At 40.6% G+C, this 27271-nt stretch overlaps 1 protein-coding gene across 3 annotated transcripts in view; it reads right to left on the bottom strand.

Annotated features, from left to right (window-relative positions):
* The window catches only part of sema3c (sema domain, immunoglobulin domain (Ig), short basic domain, secreted, (semaphorin) 3C), a 50445-nt gene that overhangs the window by 11682 nt on the left and 11492 nt on the right, over nucleotides 1-27271 (bottom strand). For 2 of the 3 annotated variants that reach the window (XM_085387913.1, XM_085387914.1), the window contains exons 3-10: nucleotides 18579-18739; nucleotides 17852-17914; nucleotides 9231-9350; nucleotides 5469-5559; nucleotides 3161-3280; nucleotides 2730-3071; nucleotides 2112-2181; nucleotides 231-375 (exon numbers count right to left, since the gene is read on the bottom strand). In XM_085387913.1, the coding sequence (XP_085244039.1) occupies nucleotides 231-375; nucleotides 2112-2181; nucleotides 2730-3071; nucleotides 3161-3280; nucleotides 5469-5559; nucleotides 9231-9350; nucleotides 17852-17914; nucleotides 18579-18739 (1112 nt within the window). The remainder of the gene's footprint in view (nucleotides 1-230; nucleotides 376-2111; nucleotides 2182-2729; nucleotides 3072-3160; nucleotides 3281-5468; nucleotides 5560-9230; nucleotides 9351-17851; nucleotides 17915-18578; nucleotides 18740-27271) is intronic. The other variant, XM_085387915.1, reaches the window with a different exon arrangement.

The following is a 27271-nucleotide window of genomic DNA, read 5'->3' as shown; positions in this document are numbered from 1 at the left end:
CTTTTTCTTTTTATCAATTAATGAAAATTTAAATAAACAGAAAATAGTATTGCAAGTCCTGCTGCAGAGAAAATACCTTACTTATTGTTTAATGGCTTTAAATTGTTTGGAAATGTTATTTAGAATATAAAACAATATGATCATACGCTCATATGTTAGTAATTATCGGTTATCTTATCATATCATGAAAAAGCAATAAAAAATGACTGTCTAGCCTAAATGTAACTTACAGTTCCAGGCCTTGGGTAGGGGATGCGCCCCTGGAATGCAATCCACTGAAAGTTGGGCCCTTCTCTATGAGCGAAGGGCCCGTTGAAGACTGTGAGAATGTCCGCCATGTTGTACACGCACACTGCTGAGCCTTTAAACACGGAGCTGAAACGACATGCACAACCTGGGTGAGACACTGCAACAGGAACCAGTATTCACCATCTCAAGACCCACCCAGATGAAATATTCTGAGGTTGTTTATTAAGGTCTCCTTTTCTGAGTTGAGCCTGGGTGAACTTGCTGTCACGCTCCGCTGACAACAGCTCACCTATTTCCTCCTCGATGGTCTGATGTGGTTTGGCTCAGCCATTTAAAACCACACTGCTTAACACATAAAAGAGGCTTTGTTGAAAAGGCGAACAGAAGCGTATTGTGCAAAGTGGAGAGAGGGAGGAAGAAAGCAGGAATAACACAGAGCTCAGAGACCTCGAGGACCTCAGTGTTTAGTTTGGCTGTTTTTTTTTTGAGCCAGGAGACACTACTGCAGGCTCTACAATCCTGAGGTAACAAGTGGATCGAGGGTTGTGAGAGTGTCACACTTGGTTAAACAAACAGACCCAATTAAAGATCTGACCAGAAGTATCGAGTGATCACTTTTTCAAACTTCCAAATTTGCCTTGTTGCCCTGCTGGCTGTGCTTTCTGCTGGAGGAGAGCAGTTTCAGTAATCAGTTTGTTGAGAACATTTTTTTCAGTTACCACAGAAGCTCATGGATTTTTTCCTTAATCCTCTTTCTTTGTGTTTTTTAGTATTTTCTTTCCTATTATGTCATCCATGTCTTTTCCTCTTTTTCACTTACTGAGGTCCCCTGGGCCATGTATGTGTTCACTGTTTTGGTTTCTATAATTTATTTTCACAGTTTTTGCCTTCATTGACTTTTGTTGGTCAACTTTCTTCCTTCCTGCAGTGTATTTGATTTCTTTTTGTTCTTTTTTTAGTTCTTTTTGGGCCCATTTTAACAACTTAAACACAAACCTAATGATCTTTCACTACTAAACTCCTTGTACATATCTGAAACTGTCTTTAACTTTGTATAATTAAATGAATTTTAATGCTTTTTTAATCCATCCATCCGTCCGTCCATCCATCCTCTTCTGCTCATCTATTTTAAGGTCACAGAGGTGCTGACAGTGTAAAACATACATATAACCTCCACATTGGACAAATGAACTCAAGATCTTCTTGCTGTGAGGCAATAGTGCACCACTGTGCTACCCTGAATGCTGAAATGCTAGACATATATACCATACTGTGGCTATGAAATGAAATGAAAAAAATTATTTCCAGGATTTCAAAAATTAAATAAGTATCTAAAGATTTTTATGTTGTTATTTCTTAAATTTCTGATATTATAAAAATACTCTGTGATATCAGGCTATTGTCTTCCAATATTTTTCTCAGATTTTTTTTATAATGTGTGTTTATCTAGTTGCTAAAAACCATGGCTGGGTTTCAGCTATTTAAAAAATGCAGTAACTAAATTCTTTGTGCACTCAACAATCCTACAGAGTATGCTTATGGAAGACATCCAACAACATCATGTCATATGAATTCTAACATTCACATGTGCTATAAATGTATCCCTCGCACTTGGTCTGCAACATGGCACAATGCTGCAGAGGATCTTGAGGAAAGAAAATCAAGGAATACCATATGGCCAAACCACCAGGACACTGTAATTGATAGTTCATCATCTGAATAAGCTGTTCTGCCACGTGACACATGATATTTATATGTAAGTGGCCCTTTGACAAGCACATCCCCATCTGCTGATATCCCCTGAATGATTACCATACCTCCGAGGCCTACAGGAATGTTACAGTTGGCTTCATCGGCCTTACCTTGTGGAAGTGAACACGCCAAACACCAACAGGCCCTTGGGCAGATCCGTTTCCAGCAAAAACACACTTTCTATAAGGGAAAACACACAAAGAGAAAAGCACACACCTTCCAGTTTAATACCTTCAGCAAATTCCCCAAATCTCATTTCACATCATCCTACAGATAAAAAGGCCAAAGAGAGATGAATGCCTGATAAATGTACATGTTGACAGATGGAGTCTGGGTCTCAAATGCTACATGCTGATGTTTGAAATTTGAGGCTAAGGCGAAGAAAGTACTGGATGTGCTTATAGTTGAATACCAGGTAACCAAAAGCAACAGAACAATTGTTTTGAAACTGGACAAACGGCTGAAATTCTTATCCAGACCAAACATGGGACGTTCCCGGGATTGTTTATGGAGAAAGCAATCTGTTTGAAACCTTGGAACATAAATAGCAAGCTTTTGGAAATTAGCAATCTCTTTGGTTCTCGGCATTATATTTTTCAAACAGTAAAATTTGTTTAAACTTGGTCCGCAGACCATGAAGACCCCGAGCATGAAAATGATGTGTCAAAAGTAATACATTGATAATAACAGGGTGCATTGCTGCAAGTATGTTCTTCTGTTTAACTCACCAAGTTCATCAAAATGGGTTTCCGTGCCATCCTCCTCCACAACTGAACAAACCATCCTGGCTTTAAGAAAGGTGGTCCATTTATTGACCAGGCTGCGCTGTCCGCCAATATCATTCTGCCGACAAAAGCCGCACATAGCAACGCAAAAACACAAAAGAAACTGTGCTGGTTTATTTTGGCGAAAGCAAAAGGGACTTACCGGACACACTCTGGCCACCATGGTGTGGATATTCTTAGTATTTCCACTGTTATCTGTTAGCCTCTCGCGGAAGAAAAAATACAATTTGGAGTCATTGGGGTCTGTTCCATCTGGTATGAGGTGGGCGTCGATGAAAATGGGCTCTGAGTGAAACAGTGAAAAAGGTAAGAGGCCTTCTAGATCTTATTTGTGTGAATTCATACTTTACATAGAAGCTCTGACATGTGCTCACCACTAAGCCACTTAGAGTTGTGCTGATCTGTCCGCACTGCATTTCTCTTGGTTAGGCTCCTGAAGATGGCAGCATCTGTCCCCATGAAGTCAATGTACATGCCTGAGAACAGCTCCTGATCTAGAAGAATGCACACAAGCCCAATCAACAACATTCCCACACAACAATCCTGAAAACATTACCACAATACACATAGAGCCTTGCATGACTTTGGTACATTCAGATGCTTTAGTAATATATTTATACCATTATTATTTTTTGAGAATGAACTCAAACCCAAACGCCTATAGCACTAACGGCACTTACACTCTGCGTGTGTCCTGCTGTTAATAAGCATGTTCCTCACAGCTGCTTCATGCTTTTTAGCATTCCTTTTCTCTCACTTAATCGTCTATCAGTTTCGGACCATATGTTTTGGAGGATGTGGGGCAAGTTAGGGGAGGATTAAGGGTATGTGGCCCGTATCCAAGCCAGCTAGCTAAGGGGTGAGTGTTGACAGTACTCAGACAGCGACACAGGGTCCAAAACATGAGGATTTGGAAATGAAACACAGCTTTTTATTGAGCCCAGACACTGCCTCAGATCTTTAGGGGCTCCGCGTGCTGCATCACTGCTTTCACAGCACTGCCTTTGACCCTGGCTTTGGATTATTCTGCACCCTTCCCTCTGGCTCCCTCCCGGTGATCTCTGACATCGCTCACTGGCTGGCAAAGCTGCTGCTGACATGGCAATACTCAGGTGTCAGAAAGCAGAGCTGAGGGTGGAGTGTTTCGCCTTTAGACATGTCAACAGCAACCAAACACCCCTTGGCCAATCAGAGATCAAAGGAAGGAGAAGTGGAGAAAGGGATGGGTTTAGCCTGACTTGACTGAAGTATTAACCTGGGGATTTCTTGTGTATTAAAATTAAACTACAATTTTAATTCACTTCACTTTTCTAGTGAGAAGGTGTAGGCTACAATGTTTGTTTGAATTCGTAAACCCATTTTTCATAAAAGGAAAATTTTATTTTTATTGCATTTCATATTGTGCAAACTGCATTCTGGATATAAACAACCACATTATATCAGCTCTTTGAAAGCACCTGCACAGAGAGCATCCTCATACAGGCGCATCACGTCTTTAACAGGTAACAATCTGTTTTTGCCTGTTCATGTTTCTAAAGTAGAATCACTGTGGTGTTCATTTTAAAGTCTCTTTGGGCTGGTTTTCATCTTGCTTTTGATGGCCGCTTTGTTTTATAGGAAAAAACTAAAGAAACTGCGTGTCCTCTTTAGGGCAGTCATTTGTTTTGGTGTGTTTGAGTGTAGCCCAATTGGTTAACTGGTAATTATGTATAATACATTTTGGGTCATTTTATGAAATAACAAAAAAGTAATGTAACAAGTAGTGTAACAATTAATTCCTCCAGCCGAATTACTTTGAAAGAAAAATGATGAGTAATGTGAAATACATTACTTTATTTGAGTAACGTCCCCAACACTGCCCATGGCAAACTGACGTTTGAGGTCAGAAGACACGCTGCTAACTTTAGCAGTGTGCAAGTGACATGGCACATAGCCATGTATATACAAACTTTAAAGAAAGGTTGGGTATGCACACCAAGCTTATAAACAGTACATTTGGATAATGACTGAAACTAGCACCACTGAAGTAACAATGGGCTGGGAGGTCAGTTTCTTCATCATAATTATGCAAATTCTCATGACCATTGATCAACAACTACTGATCAAAATATTTCCCCCACTTAAAACGCTACGTCCAGATGAACAGAATCAACCTTTGGAGACAAATGAGCTAATCTTGATTAGCTTTTGGAGACTAATTATCTATTGTTGATATTATTTGTTCAATACTTGCTAGCCTCTATGAGCTAGCCTCCAGTTTGAAAAAGTGACGCCAGTTTCAAAGTACCTTCCATCGTATAACTTCTATTTGTTCATTTGTTCAAGGCTCATTTGATTTATTGCCTAAGTAAAATGTTTATCAAGGACTCTTGAACTTCATTTACAGCCAAATAAATAACAATGCAGATTATAACTTAGGGTGTAAACCATAGTCATACGGCTGCATACGAAATGAGCCTGTCTTTGGTCGTCACGTCACAACAAAGGTATAGAAAAAGATTTCCCAGGCAAAAGGTCAGAGTGGCCATCTTTTAAATCTAGTGGCTTATGCATACTCTTGTTTTTGCTTCAAAAAGTTCACTCCAAAACAAAGGAAATGTAATTTTGTGGTGAAAAATAATGTTGTTTTCAGGGGTTTTATAAAAAAACAAGAAAATAGTAGATAGCGATTGAGGCACCTACTGAGCATGACAGAGACTGTATTCACTTGTGGATTGAAGGAGCACCTCCCTTTTCCTGACTCTGTCCTGGAGTCAATGTGAAATACTTGTTCCTGCCACAGAGAAAAAGAGGAAGTCAGACATTTTGGAGACAGTTTTATATGATACGTTCTTCTGTCTTGTGCTCTCTACCGCTATAAAACTGAATATTTGAGTGCAACAGTGTATTTTGCGTCCCACAGAGTAGCCCTGCTCAGAGCCTCCTTTAAGGAGACACAGAGGCTGTCCTGCCCTGGTCTACCTTAACTGCTCCATGTGGGATAGTAAAAGAACATTCCGTTTGGGAGGAGAAGAGGAGGAATTTCCCTGCTTATTTGTTGGACAGCCAACTCCTCTTCTCAGGCGGAAATGCTGCCAAGTTTCAACAGCCTCCTTGCGGCAGACTGGACAGTCCAAGCACCGCAGCAACCTAGGTAAATTATAGCACTTCCTGTCCCATCTTATTTAGATCATGCCCATGGCGATGGTGCAGCTTCCTTGAATGGGGATGACGTCAGCTAAGCACTGTTATTCCAGGAAAATATGCCTGTTCGCCAAGAGGTTCTGGAAGTGGATAGACTCCATCTGGCAGGTCCTGTCATTAACCTCTACACTGCAAAAAATAGCCATCTTATTAATTTTAAAGCCCCTCTCATCTGAAAAAATGTCTTATTTATTTGTAATTCATTTGGCTCATTGACCTTTGTTAAGCAGCGTTGTTCCAAAAAATTTGCACAGAGATGAAGGGATAAACGTGCAGTTCATCATCCACAGATTATTTGATATTAAGTTCAGATTGTTTTTTTCCTTTTATTAGAAGGAGATCTATAAAGTAATTTTTTTTTCAACAAATAAAAAATGCTTATACCTCAAAATATGCTATGTGCACTCGTGAAAAAGCAGACTTACGACACCATATAAAGATTTAAAGACTAAATAAAAGATTATTTCCCCGACTAAGACTGACATTTATCGCAGTATGTAATTCACTATGTGTTTTAGGAGTACTTGAAAAACTAAGGCCGAAAAACACTAACACGTGCAAAAAAATCTCGTTAGATCCATTCAACAGGCTGCAGCACGTTCACAACCTAGAGCAAAGGTCCATGATGAGAGCTCACTGTCAGCTTCCCACTACAACAGCTTGTTACACTTAACAGATCACTTTCTTTGAGACACTGACATGTTTGAGTTCAGAAGTTGCAAACATAGCAGTCTGCCTGTCAAACAAAAACCCCAAATGACAAAAGGCCCCGCGGTGAGGAAGGAGCCTGGTTTGCAGCTCTCTCGCTCTGCTTATTAGTGTTTGGCAGCAGCTGACGGTCTGTGGCTGAACGCTGCTCGCTCGGTGAGCACTTTTCTCCTGGAGGGCTTCCCCGCTCTTACTTTCAGGGCTGTGTGGCTGGAGATTAGAGCTCAGAATACAGCCATCCATCCTTGACACTAGACCTCAATTTTCTCTCTCTCAGCCTTAGCATCTCTGCTCTCATGTGGCATCAAATTGACTACCCCTTGGAGGTTCCTAAGGACATTTATTGTCTTTTTCATTTTTAGTTTTAAACCATCTTCACTGTGTTGAGTGGAATATAGCCAAATTTGTCAAAGAATGTTTTTTTTACTTATTTTTTTTTAATTGTGGTGTCAATTCATTAAATCAGCCTAAAATGGCTAAGTTACAGCAATCCATCCACATTAGTCCCTTTGGACAAAAATGTCCACATTGAAACCCATTATAAACGCTATTTTTCACGCCAGAAAAATTACGGTCAAATCGATCGTCAGGTTTCTAGCTTAGGTTTCGTTTTGGACTACAGGCCTTAGAGTTGTAATTTTTTTATTTGTCCACCGGGTGGCGCCCTTGCTCCACATGTGACGCCTGCTGGAACATACACATGTTTGTGTATGTTCTCCAGCGGCCTGCTCGAGACAGATACCCGGAAAAGGCAGACTAATTTCCCGCGTACAGCAGCAGCTTGGCCCGCTGCTCGTTCCGGACCATTTTCTACCCTTAGGTTCGTTTGATTTTTTTTTTTTTTTTTAATCAACAGGAAATGACGTATTTGTTTTCACGTGGTAGCGGAAGTGTGTGCTGCAGACACGGGAACCGAACCATATGCTCCGGCGCTGCGCGAAACACACCCGCGGCAGAGGCACTCCTCCCCGGGGGAGCAGGAGCAGCAGCGCCGCCTGGGGACATTTTTGGCTTCTGGAAAAAAAATTAAAACCGGATCGAAATTAATGTTCGTGCCAATCTTTTGTCCATCTAAAGGCCTAATTATAATAACAATAAAATATTACTTCAAATGTTTTTTTTGGAAAATATTTTATGTTTTATGTTTTATGTTTTTGGGGCAAAAAAAGCAGTGCGCTCATGTGACGAAACCGGGATATAAAGGGTTAAAATCCGCGAAATGTAATTAAAACTTGACATGAATATTTCAGGGAGAAGTAGTTTTAAAAGACTGACCAATTTAAAGTGAAAAAAAATTAATATTTAATATTTTTATTGCACTTTTTGGGCGTGGTCGATAGTGTGCATTTTATGAAATGCGCTCCTGGAAAAAAAATAAAAGGCGATCGAAATGACTCTTGGTGCCAATCTTTAGTCCATCTAAAGGCCTAATTATAATAACAATCAAATATTACTTCAAATGTTATTTTTTTTAAATATTGAGTTTTTTTTGTTTTTGGGGGCTAAAAAAACAGGGCGCTCATGAAGTAAAACTGGGATTTAAAGGGTTAAAACAACGAAAATATAATTAAAACTTTATATGAATATTTCAGGGAGAAGTAGTTTTAAAAGACTGACCAATTTAAAGTGGAAAAAAATATTAATATATAATATTTTTATTGCACTTTTTGGGGAATGGACATTTATGTCCATTAGGGACCAAGGTGGATGTCTTTTTTAGGGATCTCCAAAGGCTACATGAAAACTGTGCTCAAAAAAAGTTACGAGATGTATGTTTTTTTTTAACCATATGTTGACACATCCAACTCCTAGGAGATCTGCGAAAACAATGTTGTGGTATGATTATAGCCATTTTTTCTCATGCACCAATTGACATCAGCTTAATGTATTTTCCGCACTTAGCGATTCTGAATTTTGCTGTTCTCATTCCAACAGTCAGTAATACAAGGAAAATTCAATTTTCATGTTATTATAGCAATCAATCAAAAACATGTCATGTTGGGTTCAAACCTCTAAATAATTGTACATAATTTGATTTGTTGCAAAAAAGGGGTAAACAGACCTCTTGAGGCATTTTTTATGATTACTGTCACACAGTGAATAAGATTCGCTTATTTTCTCTGTGTGCTAGTACTCACACTAATTTCACTCATCGCGCATTGTATTAACAGTCGACTAAAGTTTTCAGGAGCTAAATAAATTACATCATTTTAATGATATTTGCTCAACATAGTTGACACAAGCTTGTTTTGGAAATAACAGAGAAACCAAAACTTCCATAAACTTTACAAAGTGTCCTTAGCCTCACTTGTGCACCATTACAACCCAGTCATTTACAATATATTTACAGATGTACGAGAGTGCTAGACTTTATTTTATTTTTCCACTCTTGAGATCATGTCTGTGTATAATCACTCTGCACAATGAGAATTTTAATCTGTAACAGCTGTTACAGTGCCAGTTGCAATGATCACCTACTCGGTGCTCCCCCAAAACATTTATTCCTTCATGAGTTTGCTTTTCTAATGAAGTGCTTCCTTCATTTATACCCACCTCTGGTCTGCGGCCCCTGTTGACATACACACAGACGGGACTATACGCTCCACTGCCACACATGAACAGATGAGTTCTGTTATAAGGCTGCACCACCCGGATGAAGTTCCCACAGCCGTGCTAGAAAATAAGGATAAACAATGAGAGGCACATGCTAATGTAAGTGATGTAGATTTAAGAGAACAAATGAGACACTTTTTCTCTAAAAAATTCAATTTTGAATTCATAAGCTCTTGCTTAATTTAATGAAATCAGGGATTTAGCATCTGTATCCTTTGCTGATCCAGTAAGAAGGGGCTTTCTGGTATTAAATGTAAGCTAATGTGAACTAACTGACTTTATGACTCTACTTAGAGAGACCTCAAATAAACTAAACTAAATGAAACAACTGAACTGACTCTTTAGACCAGTGGTGTCAAACATGTGGCCTGAGGGCCAAAATTAGCCTAGCAAAGACTTTAATTCTGCCTACTGCCTTTACAATGCGTCCACAGTGAAATAAAGAACAAACAGAAAAATATTTAACAAAAATGTTGTTTTATAATTACAGGGCAGTCTGCGAAATGAGCTATCAAAACTTTTTCTGTAACTTCAAAACATTTTTCTTCCAATTTAAGCCCAAAGAGCCATGCTGACTAATTTATTTCATTAAATAGAGCATTATTTCTTTATCATGTACAAAAACTGAGATGTGCTGTTGAAATCACACTTTTCCTTATATTAAGAAATCACAGTGATTTTAATGTGGAGATAAACTTGAGATCAAAGTGTGCTGTATGTGGTCCCTGATGTAAAATAAGTTTGACATTCATGCTTTAGACTGTTCTTTACTTAATTTTAATATTAATTATATCAATAAACAGAGGAAAGGTATGTAGACTAAAGAGATTTTAATACGGTACTATCTTTAATCAAAGGCAGCCTCAAGTGGCCGTGACAGGAACTGCAGTTTTTAGGTCCTACAGCACTGGCTCAGGATTGGTTGTGCCATAACAAAAGTTGAATGTTTTAACTGATTTTCATTTATAGCCATGGTGCACTTAGTCCCACAGGTATTCATATTTGAAGTTATATTTAATCTTTACAGTTATTACAGCAATAACAAAGATAATCACTGCTGCCTTTTTTCTTTAATCCCACAGATTGGACCAGACCAGCCACTGAGGAGAGACCTAATTCGTGTTATATAGCCAAGGAGACACACAAATAAAGAACCTATTTGTCGCTCTGGAAGTATTTCTTTCCCATATGCGGGAGTAATTCAAACTTATCTCACTGTTGTTGTGACGGTTATAAAATCACATGCTGCACAATAAAAGGATCCCGGAGCTCACAGGTCTGGTATTAAGGGCAGTGGAAAAAACGTGTCAGCGGTATATGTGACATATCTAGGTAAGACTGACTACTACTCTCACTTCATCTCTTCATCTCTGCTTCCACTTTCCAAACCCCACAGCTGTAGGTGTGCTGGACTTTGTGGCTAATTAAGCCCGAGTTTGCAGAAAATGAGTGGAGAAGTGAGGAGAAAGAAGTGGGGAGAAGAACACATGTCTAGGGAGCTGTCAGGAACTTGGCCAAGGCTGCTGGAATGACAGCTGCTGCGACGCATGGTCACTGCACAAGGCTCCACTGAGAGCGATCAATGCAAAGTAACAAAACGTTTTTACTGACACGCACCCACATCTATCATGTTTCGCACTGTTTTTTTTGTTGTTGTTTTTTTTTTTAAATCTAACTCTCTGTCTGTCTCATCAAATCCTTCTGAGGCCTTTCAAACTCAAATATATATGAGCTATCATGTTTGATTTTATGTTTCCTGACATAAATACAGCCTTCTTTTAAAGTTGATACATTTGACAAAGCAGCAAACAGACTTAATATCCCCCATGATGTTACATGCGTGACCACAGATCGTACTGTAGAAGGGAAACCTTATATTTATAACAATAACATATGTACAAGGGCTCTGATAAAAGAAGAAAAAAAGCTTGTGAGAGGGGAGACTGTGTACGAGAGAAAAAAAAAACTGCAGTGTGGTGTAAGAAGAAAAGAAAGGGAGAGATGTTAAAGGAGTTGGAAAAAGTGACCAAGGAAAAATGGTAAGATGGAAACAGAAAGTAAAATCTTTAAAGGAAAACTCGCAGGGATTCAATAAGAAAAGGCATGACAGAAGGGAGAAGAGGCCATCAAGTGGCTCCACACAGAGATGGCTCACCCAAATATTTGTGGTAGCCTGTCTGCAGCAGGCTTGCTATGAGTCAGCGCAGCACAAATCACTCCATGACTGGAAACAGCTTTTTTTTCTGTATCTGCAACAGCATGTTGAATAAAACCCTGGCTCTGTTAGCCCAGGGCCTGTCAGATGATGCAGAGATGGTGGAGAATGTGTGAAACCATGGAGGACTGGCAGCAGATTGACTCTTTTTTTAGTTACATTAAAAATTAGGCCTTTCTTTTGTGTAAAAAGTTAGTTTTTCTCTTTCCATTCGCATGTCCTCAGCCCTGCTGTATATATAGACAACTGTGCGTGCACTTGTTTCAGAACAACCCAATTAGAGGAAAACAGATGCGGAGGAGGAATAAATTGACTCTCGCTGTATGTCTTCATTAAACCTTGTTGTAGCTAACAAGTGCTTCTCAGAACCAGGGTGGCTTATGAAATATCTGCGTCAGTAAGCTTTGAGTCTGTTTTTTTTTATTTTTTATTTTTACACTGATCCGTGGCATTTCAATCGCCTCCACACCTCGATCTTGCACTGACTAACTGTGACGATGCCACAAGGACTCCAGGCCAGGCGGTGACCCTGCAGACATCTGCTGCTTGATAGAAATACAGTTGGATCTGACGCAAACTCACAGATGCGAGAGGGAAATCCCAGGAGGCAACTTCCGCTGCAGACCCACTTGGAGGAGCGGATCTTGGAACAGCTGACTAAACCTTTAGTCAAGATTAGGGGTGTCAAACTCATTTTAGGTTGTGGGCCGCATACAGCTCAGTCTGGTCTTAAGTAGCCTGTGCCAGCAAAACTATTGCTCAGTAACCTATAAAATTCTTCATGTTCTTTTAGTGTGAAGGAGTTTAACAACACGTCTTAAGAAAAAGAAGAGTAATTTGTCCCAGTTTTAATGACACTGTAGTAAATCAAAGAAACCCTGTCATGTTGACTCTTTGGGCCCAACTTTGTTAAATAGGATAGCTCATTATCTGTATTTTGTCCTGTAATTATCATAACTCAGACAAAGAAAATACGTAGAAGTGCTGCAAAGGAAACCAAGGAAATTGTACAGCAGGTAGTGAAAAAACAAAACAAGAAAAAACCCCTTTTTTTTCAAAGCGGTAATAGGACAACGGGGGGTTCGGGAGGTCTAGATTGATTCTTGTCCACCAAATATAATAATAAGGAGCTTTTTTTTTGCCTTAATTCTTGTCAAAGGGAAACAACTTTCTTCTTTCTTTTGTTACAGAGTATAGCATGGTGGAAAAGGATGGAGAGAATCCCCCACTAAGCTTTTGGGTTGGCATTTCTTTAGATTTTGTTTTGTATTAATTGCATGCTTTGGTGGTTTTTTTGTGTTTGATGTGAGGTGTGGGCCACACCCATGTGGGAGTGGAGATTCTACTCTAGTCCAGCTGCCAGCTATTTGGAGTTGAATACAGGGAGCAGCTGATTGGGGAGGATTGGAGCCCTTCTCTATAAAGGGGAGAGGAAACAGGAAGTAGGGGTTGTCGTTGTTTTTTTAGTAGGACACTGGTGAAGCAGGGAAGCCTCGAAGATCCAGGATGAAGTGTGCACATTTTAATGGAAAAGATTTTTAACCTGGCCTGGTTTTGCTTTTAAAATAAACTGAGGATGTTGGAGGGAGGACTCATTCTTATTGGGATGTGAGTGGATGTGCTGGAAGGCAGGAAAACAAACACTGGACTGGAGACTCTCTGTGCCCCTGACAAGGAAACTGGACCAGTTTTGGGGAAGTTCCAGCTCCCAGGATGTGATGTGGAGACCCAGCCTCGAACGAAGTCAGGCCTGAAAAGGTGGGTGGCAAGCCTTTTTGAGGAAGCTGCAGGATTGATACGTTTTTGCTGCTTGTTCTTCCAAGTGACCACCTTTCCCCTGTTTGTAACCAGGCTAACAACCCTGACCGCGGTGGCCTTGGGCCTTGGATTCCTGGCCAGAGTTGTGTCTTCAGCCAGTAGTTTTACCCGGAGAAAGAACAAATAAATCTTGTGTAACCCATTACAGTGTGCGTGTGGTGGTTCGTTACTGGTCAATATTAGAGCTACCACTTTCTTGTACGGAGGCCATTTTCGGCCTTACGTAACACTTTATTTGTGCATTTACATTCAATTTGACAAATAAAGAAATAAAGCTTTCAATGAAAAATATTAGCAAAAGTAAATGGTAAATGGTAAATGGCCTGTATTTATATAGCGCTTTACTAGTCCCTAAGGACCCCAAAGCGCTTTACACATCCAGTCATCCACCCATTCACACACACATTCACACACTGGTGATGGCAAGCTACATTGTAGCCACAGCCGCCCTGGGGCGCACTGACAGAGGCGAGGCTGCCGGACACTGGCGCCACCGGGCCCTCTGACCACCACCAGTAGGCAACGGGTGAAGTGTCTTGCCCAAGGACACAACGACCGAGACTGTCCAAGCCGGGGCTCGAACCGGCAACCTTCCGATTACAAGGTAAAAAGTATGTTTTTCTAATCATACTTTAACTGTTCTTATTGTGGGACAGTGACAGATTTAATGCTGAATGATCCAAAAATGTTTAAAAATGACCGTTATGGGATTGTGATAAACAAAACTAAATATTACATTTATTGTTTAGCTAGATAGTGATATAACTAAATTTGAGCTAAAGGGTGCTAAAGAAGCTAAATAACTTCTAAATACGCTACCTTTTTTAGTTAGCATTGGGGATTTAGTTATGAATTATTAGCGGTGTGGCTACCTTGTACTAACTAGCTGTCTGCTAGCAATGTTAGGCTTCTTGTAGGTCACCAATTTCACTTAAATGTTTTTGTAGTGTTGGTTCTTAATATGGCAAATAATATGGTGTGCTGTAACGTTAATTTCATTTACATACTGTCAGACTGATTAACAGATCAGTGATGTGTGTGACCCATCTTTGATCTACAGGGAGTGCAGAATTATTAGGCAAATGAGTATTTTGTCCACATCATCCTCTTCATGCATGTTGTCTTACTCCAAGCTGTATAGGCTCGAAAGCCTACTACCAATTAAGCATATTAGGTGATGTGCATCTCTGTAATGAGAAGGGGTGTGGTCTAATGACATCAACACCCTATATCAGGTGTGCATAATTATTAGGCAACGTCCTTTCCTTTGGCAAAATGGGTCAAAAGAAGGACTTGACAGGCTCAGAAAAGTCAAAAATAGTGAGATATCTTGCAGAGGGATGCAGCAGTCTCAAAATTGCAAAGCTTCTGAAGCGTGATCATCGAACAATCAAGCGTTTCATTCAAAATAGTCAACAGGGTCGCAAGAAGCGTGTGGAAAAACCAAGGCGCAAAATAACTGCCCATGAACTGAGAAAAGTCAAGCGTGCAGCTGCCAAGATGCCACTTGCCACCAGTTTGGCCATATTTCAGAGCTGCAACATCACTGGAGTGCCCAAAAGCACAAGGTGTGCAATACTCAGAGACATGGCCAAGGTAAGAAAGGCTGAAAGACGACCACCACTGAACAAGACACACAAGCTGAAACGTCAAGACTGGGCCAAGAAATGTCTCAAGACTGATTTTTCTAAGGTTTTATGGACTGATGAAATGAGAGTGACTCTTGATGGGCCAGATGGATGGGCCCGTGGCTGGATTGGTAAAGGGCAGAGAGCTCCAGTCCGACTCAGACGCCAGCAAGGTGGAGGTGGAGTACTGGTTTGGGCTGGTATCATCAAAGATGAGCTTGTGGGGCCTTTTCGGGTTGAGGATGGAGTCAAGCTCAACTCCCAGTCCTACTGCCAGTTTCTGGAAGACACCTTCTTCAAGCAGTGGTACAGGAAGAAGTCTGCATCCTTCAAGAAAAACATGATTTTCATGCAGGACAATGCTCCATCACACGCGTCCAAGTACTCCACAGCGTGGCTGGCAAGAAAGGGTATAAAAGAAGAAAAACTAATGACATGGCCTCCTTGTTCACCTGATCTGAACCCCATTGAGAACCTGTGGTCCATCATCAAATGTGAGATTTACAAGGAGGGAAAACAGTACACCTCTCTGAACAGTGTCTGGGAGGCTGTGGTTGCTGCTGCACGCAATGTTGATGGTGAACAGATCAAAACACTGACAGAATCCATGGATGGCAGGCTTTTGAGTGTCCTTGCAAAGAAAGGTGGCTATATTGGTCGCTGATTTGTTGTTGTTTTGTTTTTGAATGTCAGAAATGTATATTTGTGAATGTGGAGATGTTATATTGGTTTCACTGGTAAAAATAAATAATTGAAATGGGTATATACAGTGGGGCAAAAAAGTATTTAGTCAGCCGCCGATTGTGCAAGTTCCCCCACTTAAAATGATGACAGAGGTCAGTAATTTGCACCAGAGGTACACTTCAACTGTGAGAGACAGAATGTGAAAAAAAAAAATCCATGAATTCACATGGTAGGATTTGTAAAGAATTTATACGTAAATTAGGGTGGAAAATAAGTATTTGGTCACCTCAAACAAGGAAAATCTCTGGCTCTCACAGACCTGCAACATCTTCTGTAAGAAGCTTTTCTGTCCCCCACTCGTTACCTGTATGAATGGCACCTGTTTGAACTCATCATCTGTATAAAAGACACCTGTCCACAGCCTCAAACAGTCAGACTCCAAACTCCGCCATGGCCAAGACCAAAGAGCTTTCGAAGGACACCAGGAAAAGTATTGTAGACCTGCACCAGACTGGGAAGAGTGAATCTACAATAGGCAAGCAGCTTGGTGTGAAAAAATCAACTGTGGGAGCAATCATCAGAAAATGGAAGACATACAAGACCACTGATAATCTCCCTCGATCTGGGGCTCCACGCAAGATCTCATCCCGTGGGGTCAAAATGATCATGAGAACGGTGAGCAAAGATCCCAGAACCACACGGGGGGACCTGGTGAATGACCTGCAGAGAGCTGGGACCAAAGTAACAAAGGTCACCATCAGTAACACACTACAACGGCAGGGAATCAAATCCCGCAGTGCCAGACGTGTTCCGCTGCTGAAGCCAGTGCATGTCCAGGCCCGTCTGAAGTTTGCCAGAGAGCACATGGATGATACAGCAGAGGATTGGGAGAATGTCATGTGGTCAGATGAAACCAAAGTAGAACTTTTTGGTATAAACTCAACTCGTCGTGTTTGGAGGAAGAAGAATACTGAGTTGCATCCCAAGAACACCATACCTACTGTGAAGCATGGGGGTGGAAACATCATGCTATGGGGCTGTTTTTCTGCCAAGGGGACAGGACGACTGATCCGTGTTAAGGACAGAATGAATGGGGCCATGTATCGTGAGATTTTGAGCCAAAACCTCCTTCCATCAGTGAGAACTTTGAAGATGAAACGAGGCTGGGTCTTCCAACATGACAATGATCCAAAACACACCGCCCGGGCAACAAAGGAGTGGCTCCGTAAGAAGCATTTGAAAGTCCTGGAGTGGCCTAGCCAGTCTCCAGACCTCAACCCCATAGAAAATCTGTTGCGGGAGTTGAAAGTCCGTGTTGCTCGGCGACAGCCCCAAAACATCACTGCTCTCGAGAAGATCTGCATGGAGGAATGGGCCAAAATACCAGCTACTGTGTGTGCAAACCTGGTAAAGACCTATAGTAAACGTTTGACCTCTGTTATTGCCAACAAAGGTTATGTTACAAAGTATTGAGTTGTATTTTTGTTATTGACCAAATACTTATTTTCCACCCTGATTTACGAATAAATTCTTTACAAATCCTACCATGTGGATTCATGGATTTTTTTTTTTCACATTCTGTCTCTCACAGTTGAAGTGTACCTCTGGTGCAAATTACTGACCTCTGTCATCATTTTAAGTGGGGGAACTTGCACAATCGGTGGCTGACTAAATACTGTTTTGCCCCACTGTATTTGTTTTTTGTTAAGTTGCCTAATAATTATGCACAGTAATAGTCACCTGCACACACAGATATCCCCCTAAAATAGCTAAAACTAAAAACTACTTCCAAAAACATTCAGCTTTGACATTAATGAGTTTTTTGGGTTCATTGAGAACACGGTTGTTGTTCAATAATGAAATTATTCCTCAAAAATACAACTTGCCTAATAATTCTGCACTCCCTGTATAGCTACATCTTGCTAACCAAACTTAATGTTGCTAACTGATAAATTAACGCTTCGTATTGTTGTTAAAATTTGGTCACTGCTGGTGCCAAAAAACCCAACACGGTGATACGCACAACACTAAACTCAAAGCTTCAAAACACAGGGTGATGTTATGGTGACCAAAACTATCTTTTATATAGAGTCTTTGTATTTAGCTGAATGCTAAAAACATGTAAATGAACAACATGCAATCTATGCTGTAATGTGTTATTACAGTAGTGGGAGTCTAAAATAAATCAAGAAATCAAAGAGGTTTAATCTCCTTACTGTAGGGTCCTTGCCTGCCATTTGGCATTCTTCTATTTTGGTTGTTGAAGCAGGCCAAAACAGCTGATGGTTAGAAAAAAAAAAAGGCACATCAGTTAAATTAGCGACTAACAGATTGAAAGAGGCGTAACATCAATATGCTCATGAGGTTTCATTATATCCTAAGTACATGGGCAAAAAAACACTGTGCAAAATGAGTACAATGAATGCTCGGACATTTTTTAGTTTCCACACAAGTCTCGGTGTCAGTGATTACAGCTTGCTATCATCTGTGGAAATGTGTGTTTTCAAACCCGGGAGAGGTGCTTAAAGGTCGCTCTCAATGAATATATCAAGCAATTTACTTGACAAAAATGGATGCGGTGCAGCACTCTCTGGGGGAACCTAAATGCTTTCCCATCTGTTTATGCACTTCATGCCTGTCAATTACACAGAAGATGATTCCTTCGCTGCATGCGGAATTAGTTATAAGTGAGCATGAGCGTTTTTATGGCTATTTTGAAAAACCCTTAAAGTGTACGGAGGATAGCAAATGCATGGTAATTTGCACACACATTACAATAATATCCTCAGCAGTGGTGTTGTGTTGTCTCTTACACAGTGTTTTTACATAACATTCATGTTTTCTTCTTTGTGCCTGTGAGAAAAAAAAATAGCGCACCATGATACCAACGCTGCAATGGCATAAAGCGTTTCTGTTTAACTGCAACAATAAGCATCTGCTGACCTTAAGTGTGCCATGGGTGATGTTGTTGATGTCCATGGAGAGAACATGGTCCTTGCAGCCCACATACATCCTGTCCTGGTCCTCATCCATCTGCAGCAGCCTGTAGTCCATGGCTTTGTCTGATATACTATAATGTTCAAATGACTCAGAGGCCTGCAGGTCTAAAAGGCACACAGAGAAAGCTGACTAAGTATAACATACAAATAAGCTTGTTTAAACACTGTCATAGGAGAAGCTTTTCCCAATTCTACTAAATTAAACACAGAGAGAGACAGATACATACAAGCCCACACTGATCTCTTGTGTCCACACCGGCGCCTCAAGGATCCAAAAAGAAAACTTTTTAACATTTGGAATCAGTTTCTTAAACACACCTTATAAAAGATAACCACAGCTGCTGCAAAAATATTTGCTTCAAATGCACTTCTAAGTAGCACAGAAGGTTGCTAGAAGCATCAAACTGCTTAACATTAACATTCATAATCTCTCTTCTTTGTATTAGAAACATGTGCAGTAGGGGCAATTCTTGATATAGAGAGGGCTGCAGTAAAGTCCACGCAAGGTAACGCCTAGATAAGATCACATGCCAGACGTTTACAGTGGAGACCCAAACAGACTTGAGGCCGAAGAAGCAAAACCCGACGTCTGAAATCACTCAGATCTTTGGATTTAGAAGTCTCAAATGCTGTTTTGTGACTATATCAACTGATTTAACTTAGAGGGGGAGAGGTTCATATTCATTGAAAGGGTATGTGGGAGCAGTGTGCGGTTTTGTACAGCTGCAAAGGGGGAGCTGGGGAAAGGAGTGTTTAAGGAGCAGGGCCAGTATGAGCTGAGTTGTTGTGCTGTGCTAATCTATCCAGTCGAATGCTGGCTGCTAGGACTTGGGCTGCCACACATACCAACCATGCTGAGGGAACACCAGGCCTGTGCATTACTAAGGATTAGTCATTTGTTAATTTTATGAACTGTATGTGCTCTAAAAGTGTTGAGCAATGTCAAACGTCCGTGTGGTTGGGTGTAAATAAAGACGTTACTTCAGCAGTCCTGCCTGAGGTTGAAGCTAAGCTCAGGGATACCACAGTTGTCGTGCTTTGGGTTTTGAGTTTTTGGCTTCTTTTTTATGTATTTTTGGTTTGATTAGGATTCTGCATTGTTGGAATTTAGCTTTCTATCCACAGTTATTTCTTTTACATCTCTTCCTGATGCTTCATACAAGTTCCTTCTAGTGTTGTTATTCCATGTCCTCGGTTCTTAGCTTCTGTTCCTGAGATCCTTATTTCCTGCTAGATCCAGATTTCCTGCTCTGCAGATGCTTTGAACTTTTTGTACTCTTGCAAGTTAACCCTTATGATGTTAACAGCATTAAAGCTGTTTTCAGAGTTTATTCCTTTTTCCCTGAGCCCTGCTTTCACACGCTGCCTTCCCCACAGACAGCCTTTGACATCTGGAGTAGCAGCTCCTTTTAAAGGTCACTACAATGATTTCACTTTACATAATATCAGAATAAAAAAAACAAAACCCTTAACTTCCTCAACCACAGACGACATATACAAAGTAGACAGAGCCACCATAATGCCACCTGTTGGTTTATGTCAGGGGTAGGCAACTGCAGGCCTCGAGTGCCGGTGTCCTGCAGGTTTTAGATGTCCTTGAACACAGCTGATTTAAATGGCTAAATTACCTCCTCAACCTGTCTTGAAGTTCTCCAGAGGCCTAGTAATAAACTTATCATTTGATTCAGGTGTGTTGACCCAGGGTGAGATCTAAAACCTGCAGGACAGCGGCACTTGAGGCCTGGAGTTGCCTACCCCTGAGGTTTATGTACACCGATTCTGAAACCCATAGTTTAGCAATTTGGCACATTGGGTTTTGAAACCAATAATAATAACCAAGCACTGGATCTGATTGACAAATCCAGGATATGGCAAGCTTTAATATTAGGGATTTGTGAATCACCAGCCAAAATAAGGCTTTCTCTAATTGGCTGGATGCTGTATTAAACAACTTGAATAAAGTAATAGAATGAATGAATGAAGTCATCATGAAAGTGTTTATTGAGGTCATAAATCCCATGAGGAGTAGAATCATCATTGTACAAGAGGAATGTTTTTGCAATTAAATGAATTGCCTCCTGTTGGACATTTCCATATTGGCTCCTATTTTTTGTATGCAGTCTTTGCTTGGTTTCGCTGTAAATCTACTGTTTACAAGTTCAATCCCAGTTTGCTGGATCATCAACTGTCACTTAAAATGGAGAAGGCCATTAGTACTACAGAGAACCAGGGTAGCTCTATGTCTATCTTTTATGTACACTCTGTGGTCACAACTTGGCACTTTCACTCCTCTAAAACAGTTTTAGATTTTATGGCTCATAAAATGGTGCAAACTTGAAATCACTTTCCCCCCCTAGTCTGAACATCGAGGACTGGAGAACAAATGACCACTGAAATGAATCTCACTATAATGTATCAGTAAAGATCTATGATTTTTAACTTAACTTTAATCAACACAGTTAAAGGAAAGCTGTGAGCACAGTGCACATGTTCAAGGCAGATGCCGCATGCGGGTATGTTTAAATGCATAGAGTATGGAAAAGTCTTCCTACAGACTCTTTTCTACTCATTAAAAGTGAACATTGTTCAGATGCGCACAAAGTAAACCTTCTCAGACAGTTATTTTCAGCCTATTTGCTCCAGAGATAAAGAATTCTCAACCATACCATCAAAGGCCTTCACTGTCGAAGCCAAACTCATGCATATTTATCACTTTTTCAATCTTCACTGAGAGCAGGGGGTATGGGGGTGGGAGTGGGGGGCACTGTAGATCTACACCCTCCATTTCCTTCCTTCTATTGACCCTTTCTGAGCTCTCTTTGCATTCCCTCCTCTAATCAACAAACAGGTTGTCTATACTTTGCTCCATTGCCTTCGGCTAAAGTCACATTTTCATTATTGTGTGACATATGCTTTTGAGGCTGGAGCCTTTCATCTCAAAGGAGAGTGGCTGTTCTGTGGCACCCCTCGCTCTCATCCCAGGCTGTTGTTTGGTGCGTTGGCCACGTAAAAAAGCCTGGAGTATTTAACTTTAAATAAAGACGAGTTAACCACTTCAGTCACAGGCGAGTTTCCCACGACTCTTCGCTCTCTATTCCAACTATGTTTAGGTAAATTGCCTTACATGGTTAATGTCTTGAAGTGGGAGAGCTGGGTATTTTTAAACATTGTATCATCCGAGTGAGAGCATCGTCTGGTGCCTAATGAAGAACAGGCACATGAACACGACAGTGTTTTTACCTGACTTATGAGAAACCAAATTAGGAGGGAAGGTGTCCTGTCAAGAAGATTTGTGTTTAATGAAAGAAAAACTTTTAGGATCACGCTTCAAAGCAACCATAAGGATAGCATCGTAGATAGCATCACAGAGCGAGCTCTGTGCGGAGGTAATATTCTTCTAATGCTGAAAAGGCTAATGATGTTACACGCTCTGCTCTGGCACAGTGCAAGCCACCAAGGGTGAAAGACTAATTAACAGCTAATTAAAAACAGGCAGGATTCCAGATTATTTAAAAACAAAAACAAAACAACAACATTATATTAATCTCCTGAAATAGTTTCTTGGATGATATTCTAGAAAGACCTAAATATTCTTCAAGATCTTAGTTTTGTGGAGCATAAAAGTGGCAGCTGTATTTAAAACATGCAGCTCTTCACAATGGAGGGACTAAGTAGGGGTTTAGGTTTTACAGTCATACATTATAGCCTATCCAGGCAAGAATAATCTCAGTGGTTGAGTTAAACCTCAGTGGGTGGAAACTAAAGGATCAGTTATGTTAGTTGTGGCCTTTAAAAAGAGTAGAGGTGGCGAGGAGAAGAAGAAAGACAAGTATATGAAGTTTGGACAATCCAGGGTTATTATATTTAAACTAGCCATAACTAACAAAGACAAGATTTAACTGCTATAGAAGCTGATTTATTCAGGACAAAAGGTAATTTTCTTATGTGTGGCATGTCTGGTATGCTAACAAATGTGTTAGACTACCAATTTACCAATTTAGACTCCACAATAAACCTAACCATGTCTTTGGACCGTGGGAGCTAGCCGGACTACATGGAAGCACAGAGAAAACATGGCAGCAAACACACACACAGAATCCACAACCCACCAGGAGGTTCAAACCCACAAACTCCATGGTATAAAAACAAGAATCCTAACTACTGCACCACCATGCCACCATTTATATCAGCATTCACATTTTTGCTTAAGTAAGCTAATGTTAGCCAACATGTACAAATATGGTCTTATTTAACAAAACCACCAATAACAAACTAGTCTATGCTTACTAGGATTTTGGGAACATTTAACTGTATCCCACACTTTTTCTTTAAAAAAAATCAGAAGTTAAAAATTTCTAATACTGCTGAACAGTCGGAGTTTACATTGAAAGATTTAATAGTGTATTTTTTTTTTATAAAGTCTGGAGAATATCTTTAACTTAACAATTTGAAATGTTACAAATCTTGATACAATTGACATCAAAACAAAGATTATTCGTAAAATAAAGGCAAATTAACTGAAAACCTAACCGGACCTCATCTAGTTCTCATATTTTCCAGTTGATTTTTTGAGTGCCTTCCCCATCTAATCGAAAATTATTTATTAATGTCTCCTGTGAAAACCAGGTTTGACCAATTTTTGACACTGCTTCAGTCTCACTGACACTAATAAGATGAAGAACTCCTGTTCTTTCTGACAGAACCTTTCCAGAACATTCCACAAAGAGAACGAATTGTTCGGACGGGCGGGGTCTCGGTAAAACAACTGTTTAATATTATGGTGAACTTTGTAGTGTTTTGTCAGTGGGGGGAAACGGGAGACTTTCATGTTCTCTCGTGAAGGTGGAAGACCAGTTAAGCCTGGTGCTGAGACGGGACGCAGCAGGGGTGTGTCACATGGATCCGGCCTATTCAGCTAGAGACAAACTGAAACCCTCTGGAGCCTGCATACCTTTGGATCCAGTATCTTCTCTGTGCTCTGCTTTCAATCTCATATAAACACACGAGTCACGCCTGCAGTGCTGCAGCGTTGTGGACCAGCATTTAAAGTTCAAATTGCCAGATGGTGCACCTGCTCTGTCAGGGAGAGAGGGCTGCTCTGAACAGTCAAGGATTTCCAGAGTCATTTAGTACATTCATTGGGACCCAGTGTTTACAGAATTAGCACCAGCTCATAACCTGTGTACGAGGCATCCGTAGACCTCCCAAGGACCCCTTCAGTCCACTGAGGCATTATATCAAGTTCTTTTTTTTTTTTTGACAACACGACTCTTCTTGTTTTAATCAAAACAGAAAACAGAAGTTGGAGGACAACTGCATTGTTTTCTATGTCCAAGATGACGAAATCCCCTGGATCACATGTGGTTCTTTTGTTGTGGTTTTATGGGCGTTCTTAATTGTTGAGATCACACAAATGCTGAGAGGCAAGAGTGTCAAGACTGGTTGTTTACACAGTTACTGAAGCATGACCGAGACACTTGTTGGAGGTTCAAGGTTTACATTTTCTAACTGGTTTATGCACGAAAGACAGAATACATTGGAAGGATTGGGGAGCTGCATTTTTAAATATTTCTTGAAAAGGGCTAAGGGCGTGAACCACGCTTTTAATGATAAGAAATTAAAAAAAGCTGAATTAATGGGGATGATGAAATGGCTTTATCTTTTTTTTTGTTCTTGTTTTTTTTCTTTTCCTCTTAATCTGCAATGATGACACCAGCAAACAAAGACAGAGGAACTGGGTCTGGAAATACTGACAGCTGGTGGGTTTTCTATTATGTATGTAGGCAGGTGGGTTATGCACTTCCCCATGGATGTAACACCAGCCCCCTGTGTCCTGGCTATGACTTTGAGCTTTGACTCATAGTGCCCTATGGCCTAGATGGAAGACCAATTTTAATAGAATTCATCCTGATCGGTCGGATGGACAGTGGGGTTAGCGGAAAAGGAAAACTAGTGCCGGGAAAGCTGAGACTATCTCTGTGACATCTCTTTTTTTCATGAAGTGGCCTAGCAGAAGAAGACCCAACAAAAGGCTTTTGTTCAGTTGAGAAACCCCAGTAGTCCTCCAATATTAAACAACAGATTACTTCCTGGTCATCATATAAGCAGAAAATACTCTTCATGTATTGATAGATGAGGTTTAATGCATTACAATTAAAAGAAAAAAAACCTACATTAACTTAATTTTACTGCTTAACTTTATCTGTTTAAAAGAGAATTTGATTTTGCATCACCTTTAGAGAGTTAGTGGACTAAAACAAAGGTCTCCATTTTATTTTGAAACTCCATAAAGAATATGGCTCATATTTTTGGAGGTTCAAAAAAAAAAAAGGAGAACTTTGTTTCTTGCCAGAAGACTCCCCCACCCCTTTTCTTTGAAGGATATCTGAAACAACTACAAGCTGTGATCAGTGTGGCAGTTAATTCAGCCTCTTCTAAGCTGTGATTGTTCATGGGCACAGGGTCCAGTGCAATAACCAAGATAGGTATCCCACAGGGTAACGAAATGAACATCCCTTTTTCTGTGACTGGTGAAAAACGTAGAAGAAATAGAAAGAAAGTGTGTGTAAAATGAAGTGACCTGCCATTGTGTCCCTGTTGGTTGTATAGCAGCAATCAAAACCCAGAAGAGGAAGTTGTGCTGCACAATTCATTTTTTTTCTTCTGTTGTCATTACATATCCAGGAGAGGAAATGTAACACCCACCATGAATCTTCTCTCAGGTTTTAAATCCACAAGACTTTCCGATACAATTGCCCCCCAAAAGTGCGTGAGATATCAGATATGCGAGTTTTAAAGCAGTGACTCCAGAAGAAAACAATGCTTCCATGGTTCTGGTTGCGGATAATAATACAAGAAGTGGTCTGTTGTAATGTGGCATCATAAAAATTAGAACTTCACAGTGGCTGGAAAATATGTGAGATGTTTATGAGAGAGGCATTTGTAATGTTGGACCGCCTGGTTTCAGATTTTAGGAGCTGGTGCCAACTCACTCAGCTGGTGTCGCTTCATGCAGCCTTAGGGATCTTCATCCAGTTTGATAGGAAATAGAAACAGCGTGGTGTCACGATTCATTTTAAAAGGAAGGCTGTAACTTGTTTGAGTCATCAGATAAGGGAGTTACGTCGTAAAAATCCATCGGCAGGTACTTTTATGTTCACACGACAAGGTGGTAAAATCAGCATGGGAGAACAATATCGGATTATTCTGTCAGGATGTTAGCTTAGTCTTTGTAGATCAGCTTTAATCAAACTGACTAGGTGTTTAGAGAGTTGAATTTTTTGATTAATGCTAATGTCTGAACATGAGCCAAAACATCCATCCACCTAATTAAACACACTTCAAGGTTGAACGGGTTGAATGGTGGGCCAATTACAAACCAACCTTAGTTTCTCTTATGCAAATCAGCCCTCATCAATTGGCTTTTTACCTGAAAGGCCAGTATGAATATATTAACTCCATGCTAATGAGGCTTGCTTTCCATTTAGTTAAAGCAGAACCCGTTCTGTGGTTGTCAGGGGTAGCTGGTGGGAGGACCCCAATCACTCATCTTGATAAATATTGAAGCAGGGGCTTATACCGCCCCCTTTTCATTCATCTCTCCTCACAAGAAGAAGGAGTGGGTTTCATCATAGAGGCCTGACTTCAAACCTGGTGCCAAATGCCATTGCTCTTAGTCGGAACAATGCAAAGAGCTCTTGGGCTCACTTCTGGATGGCTGCACTCACCTAACACTGTGCTGACCAACTCACACATACTGGGTCTGCAAAAGACTTTATCCCGGCAACTGCCAAGCCTGTTTAGAAATAAAAAATGGCTGGTGCTGGAACATTCAGCCATCCATTTTCCTTGGGGATTTACCCGCTGATATACAGTAATGGCTGGTGGCATATACATATGGCAGAAGGGAAGTTAAAGTGTCGATCTAGTACAAGAAGACCACCCAGGACATCGTGTGCTGGCTGACAGAGTCGTCCGATTGTCTGTGTAACTGACATACTCCAAATTCCCAGGAAAGCTGCACTCAGCATGTGAACAGCACTCTCAGCCTTACTGTACTGCAACTGCTGGTCATGGACAAAAGCCCTATTGGAATTATATCTGCTGTGTGTCATTAATTTCCTGATTGTTGTCTGTCATCAGTTATCTACATCCAGACATTTTTAATGTGAATCACATGGCTGAACAGAGTGCGTGAGTTGAAATATATGCCTTCTCTCACGCTGGCGTCCAAAAGCAGACACCATATCTAAACATGACATGCGAGATCGCAGCGTATTTTTCTCCCTTGGCTTTCTGCGTGTGTTTGTGTAGAGTGATGTCAACTGCTGGTGCGTGGTTGACCTGTTAAGGTGACAGCTAGTATTTCGAAGAGACGAAACTTGAGCTGATAAACTGTCCATCATCCGCCCTGCAAGCCAGCTAGCTTGCAATCCCAGTGCCTCAATTAGCATTTATGCAGCGTCCTCAGATGTCACCAACAGTCGATCCTTCACACAGAATCAACTCATGCAGTCGCCATGACTTTTAGCCTGTGACCTCTCACCTGCCCACATCAGGAGTCCCTAGTTACTTCTAGTGGACAGTAAATCTCTGAGCTTTTACTGTCAGGAAGGATCTTGTAGAGAGTCTCAGAGG

This window comes from Rhamphochromis longiceps, linkage group LG17 (genome assembly GCF_057381845.1).
Source record: "Rhamphochromis longiceps isolate RC_006_pf linkage group LG17, R_longiceps_female_GT1.1, whole genome shotgun sequence".
NCBI lineage: Eukaryota > Metazoa > Chordata > Actinopteri > Cichliformes > Cichlidae > Rhamphochromis > Rhamphochromis longiceps.
This window is presented reverse-complemented; position numbering and strand designations above follow the sequence as displayed.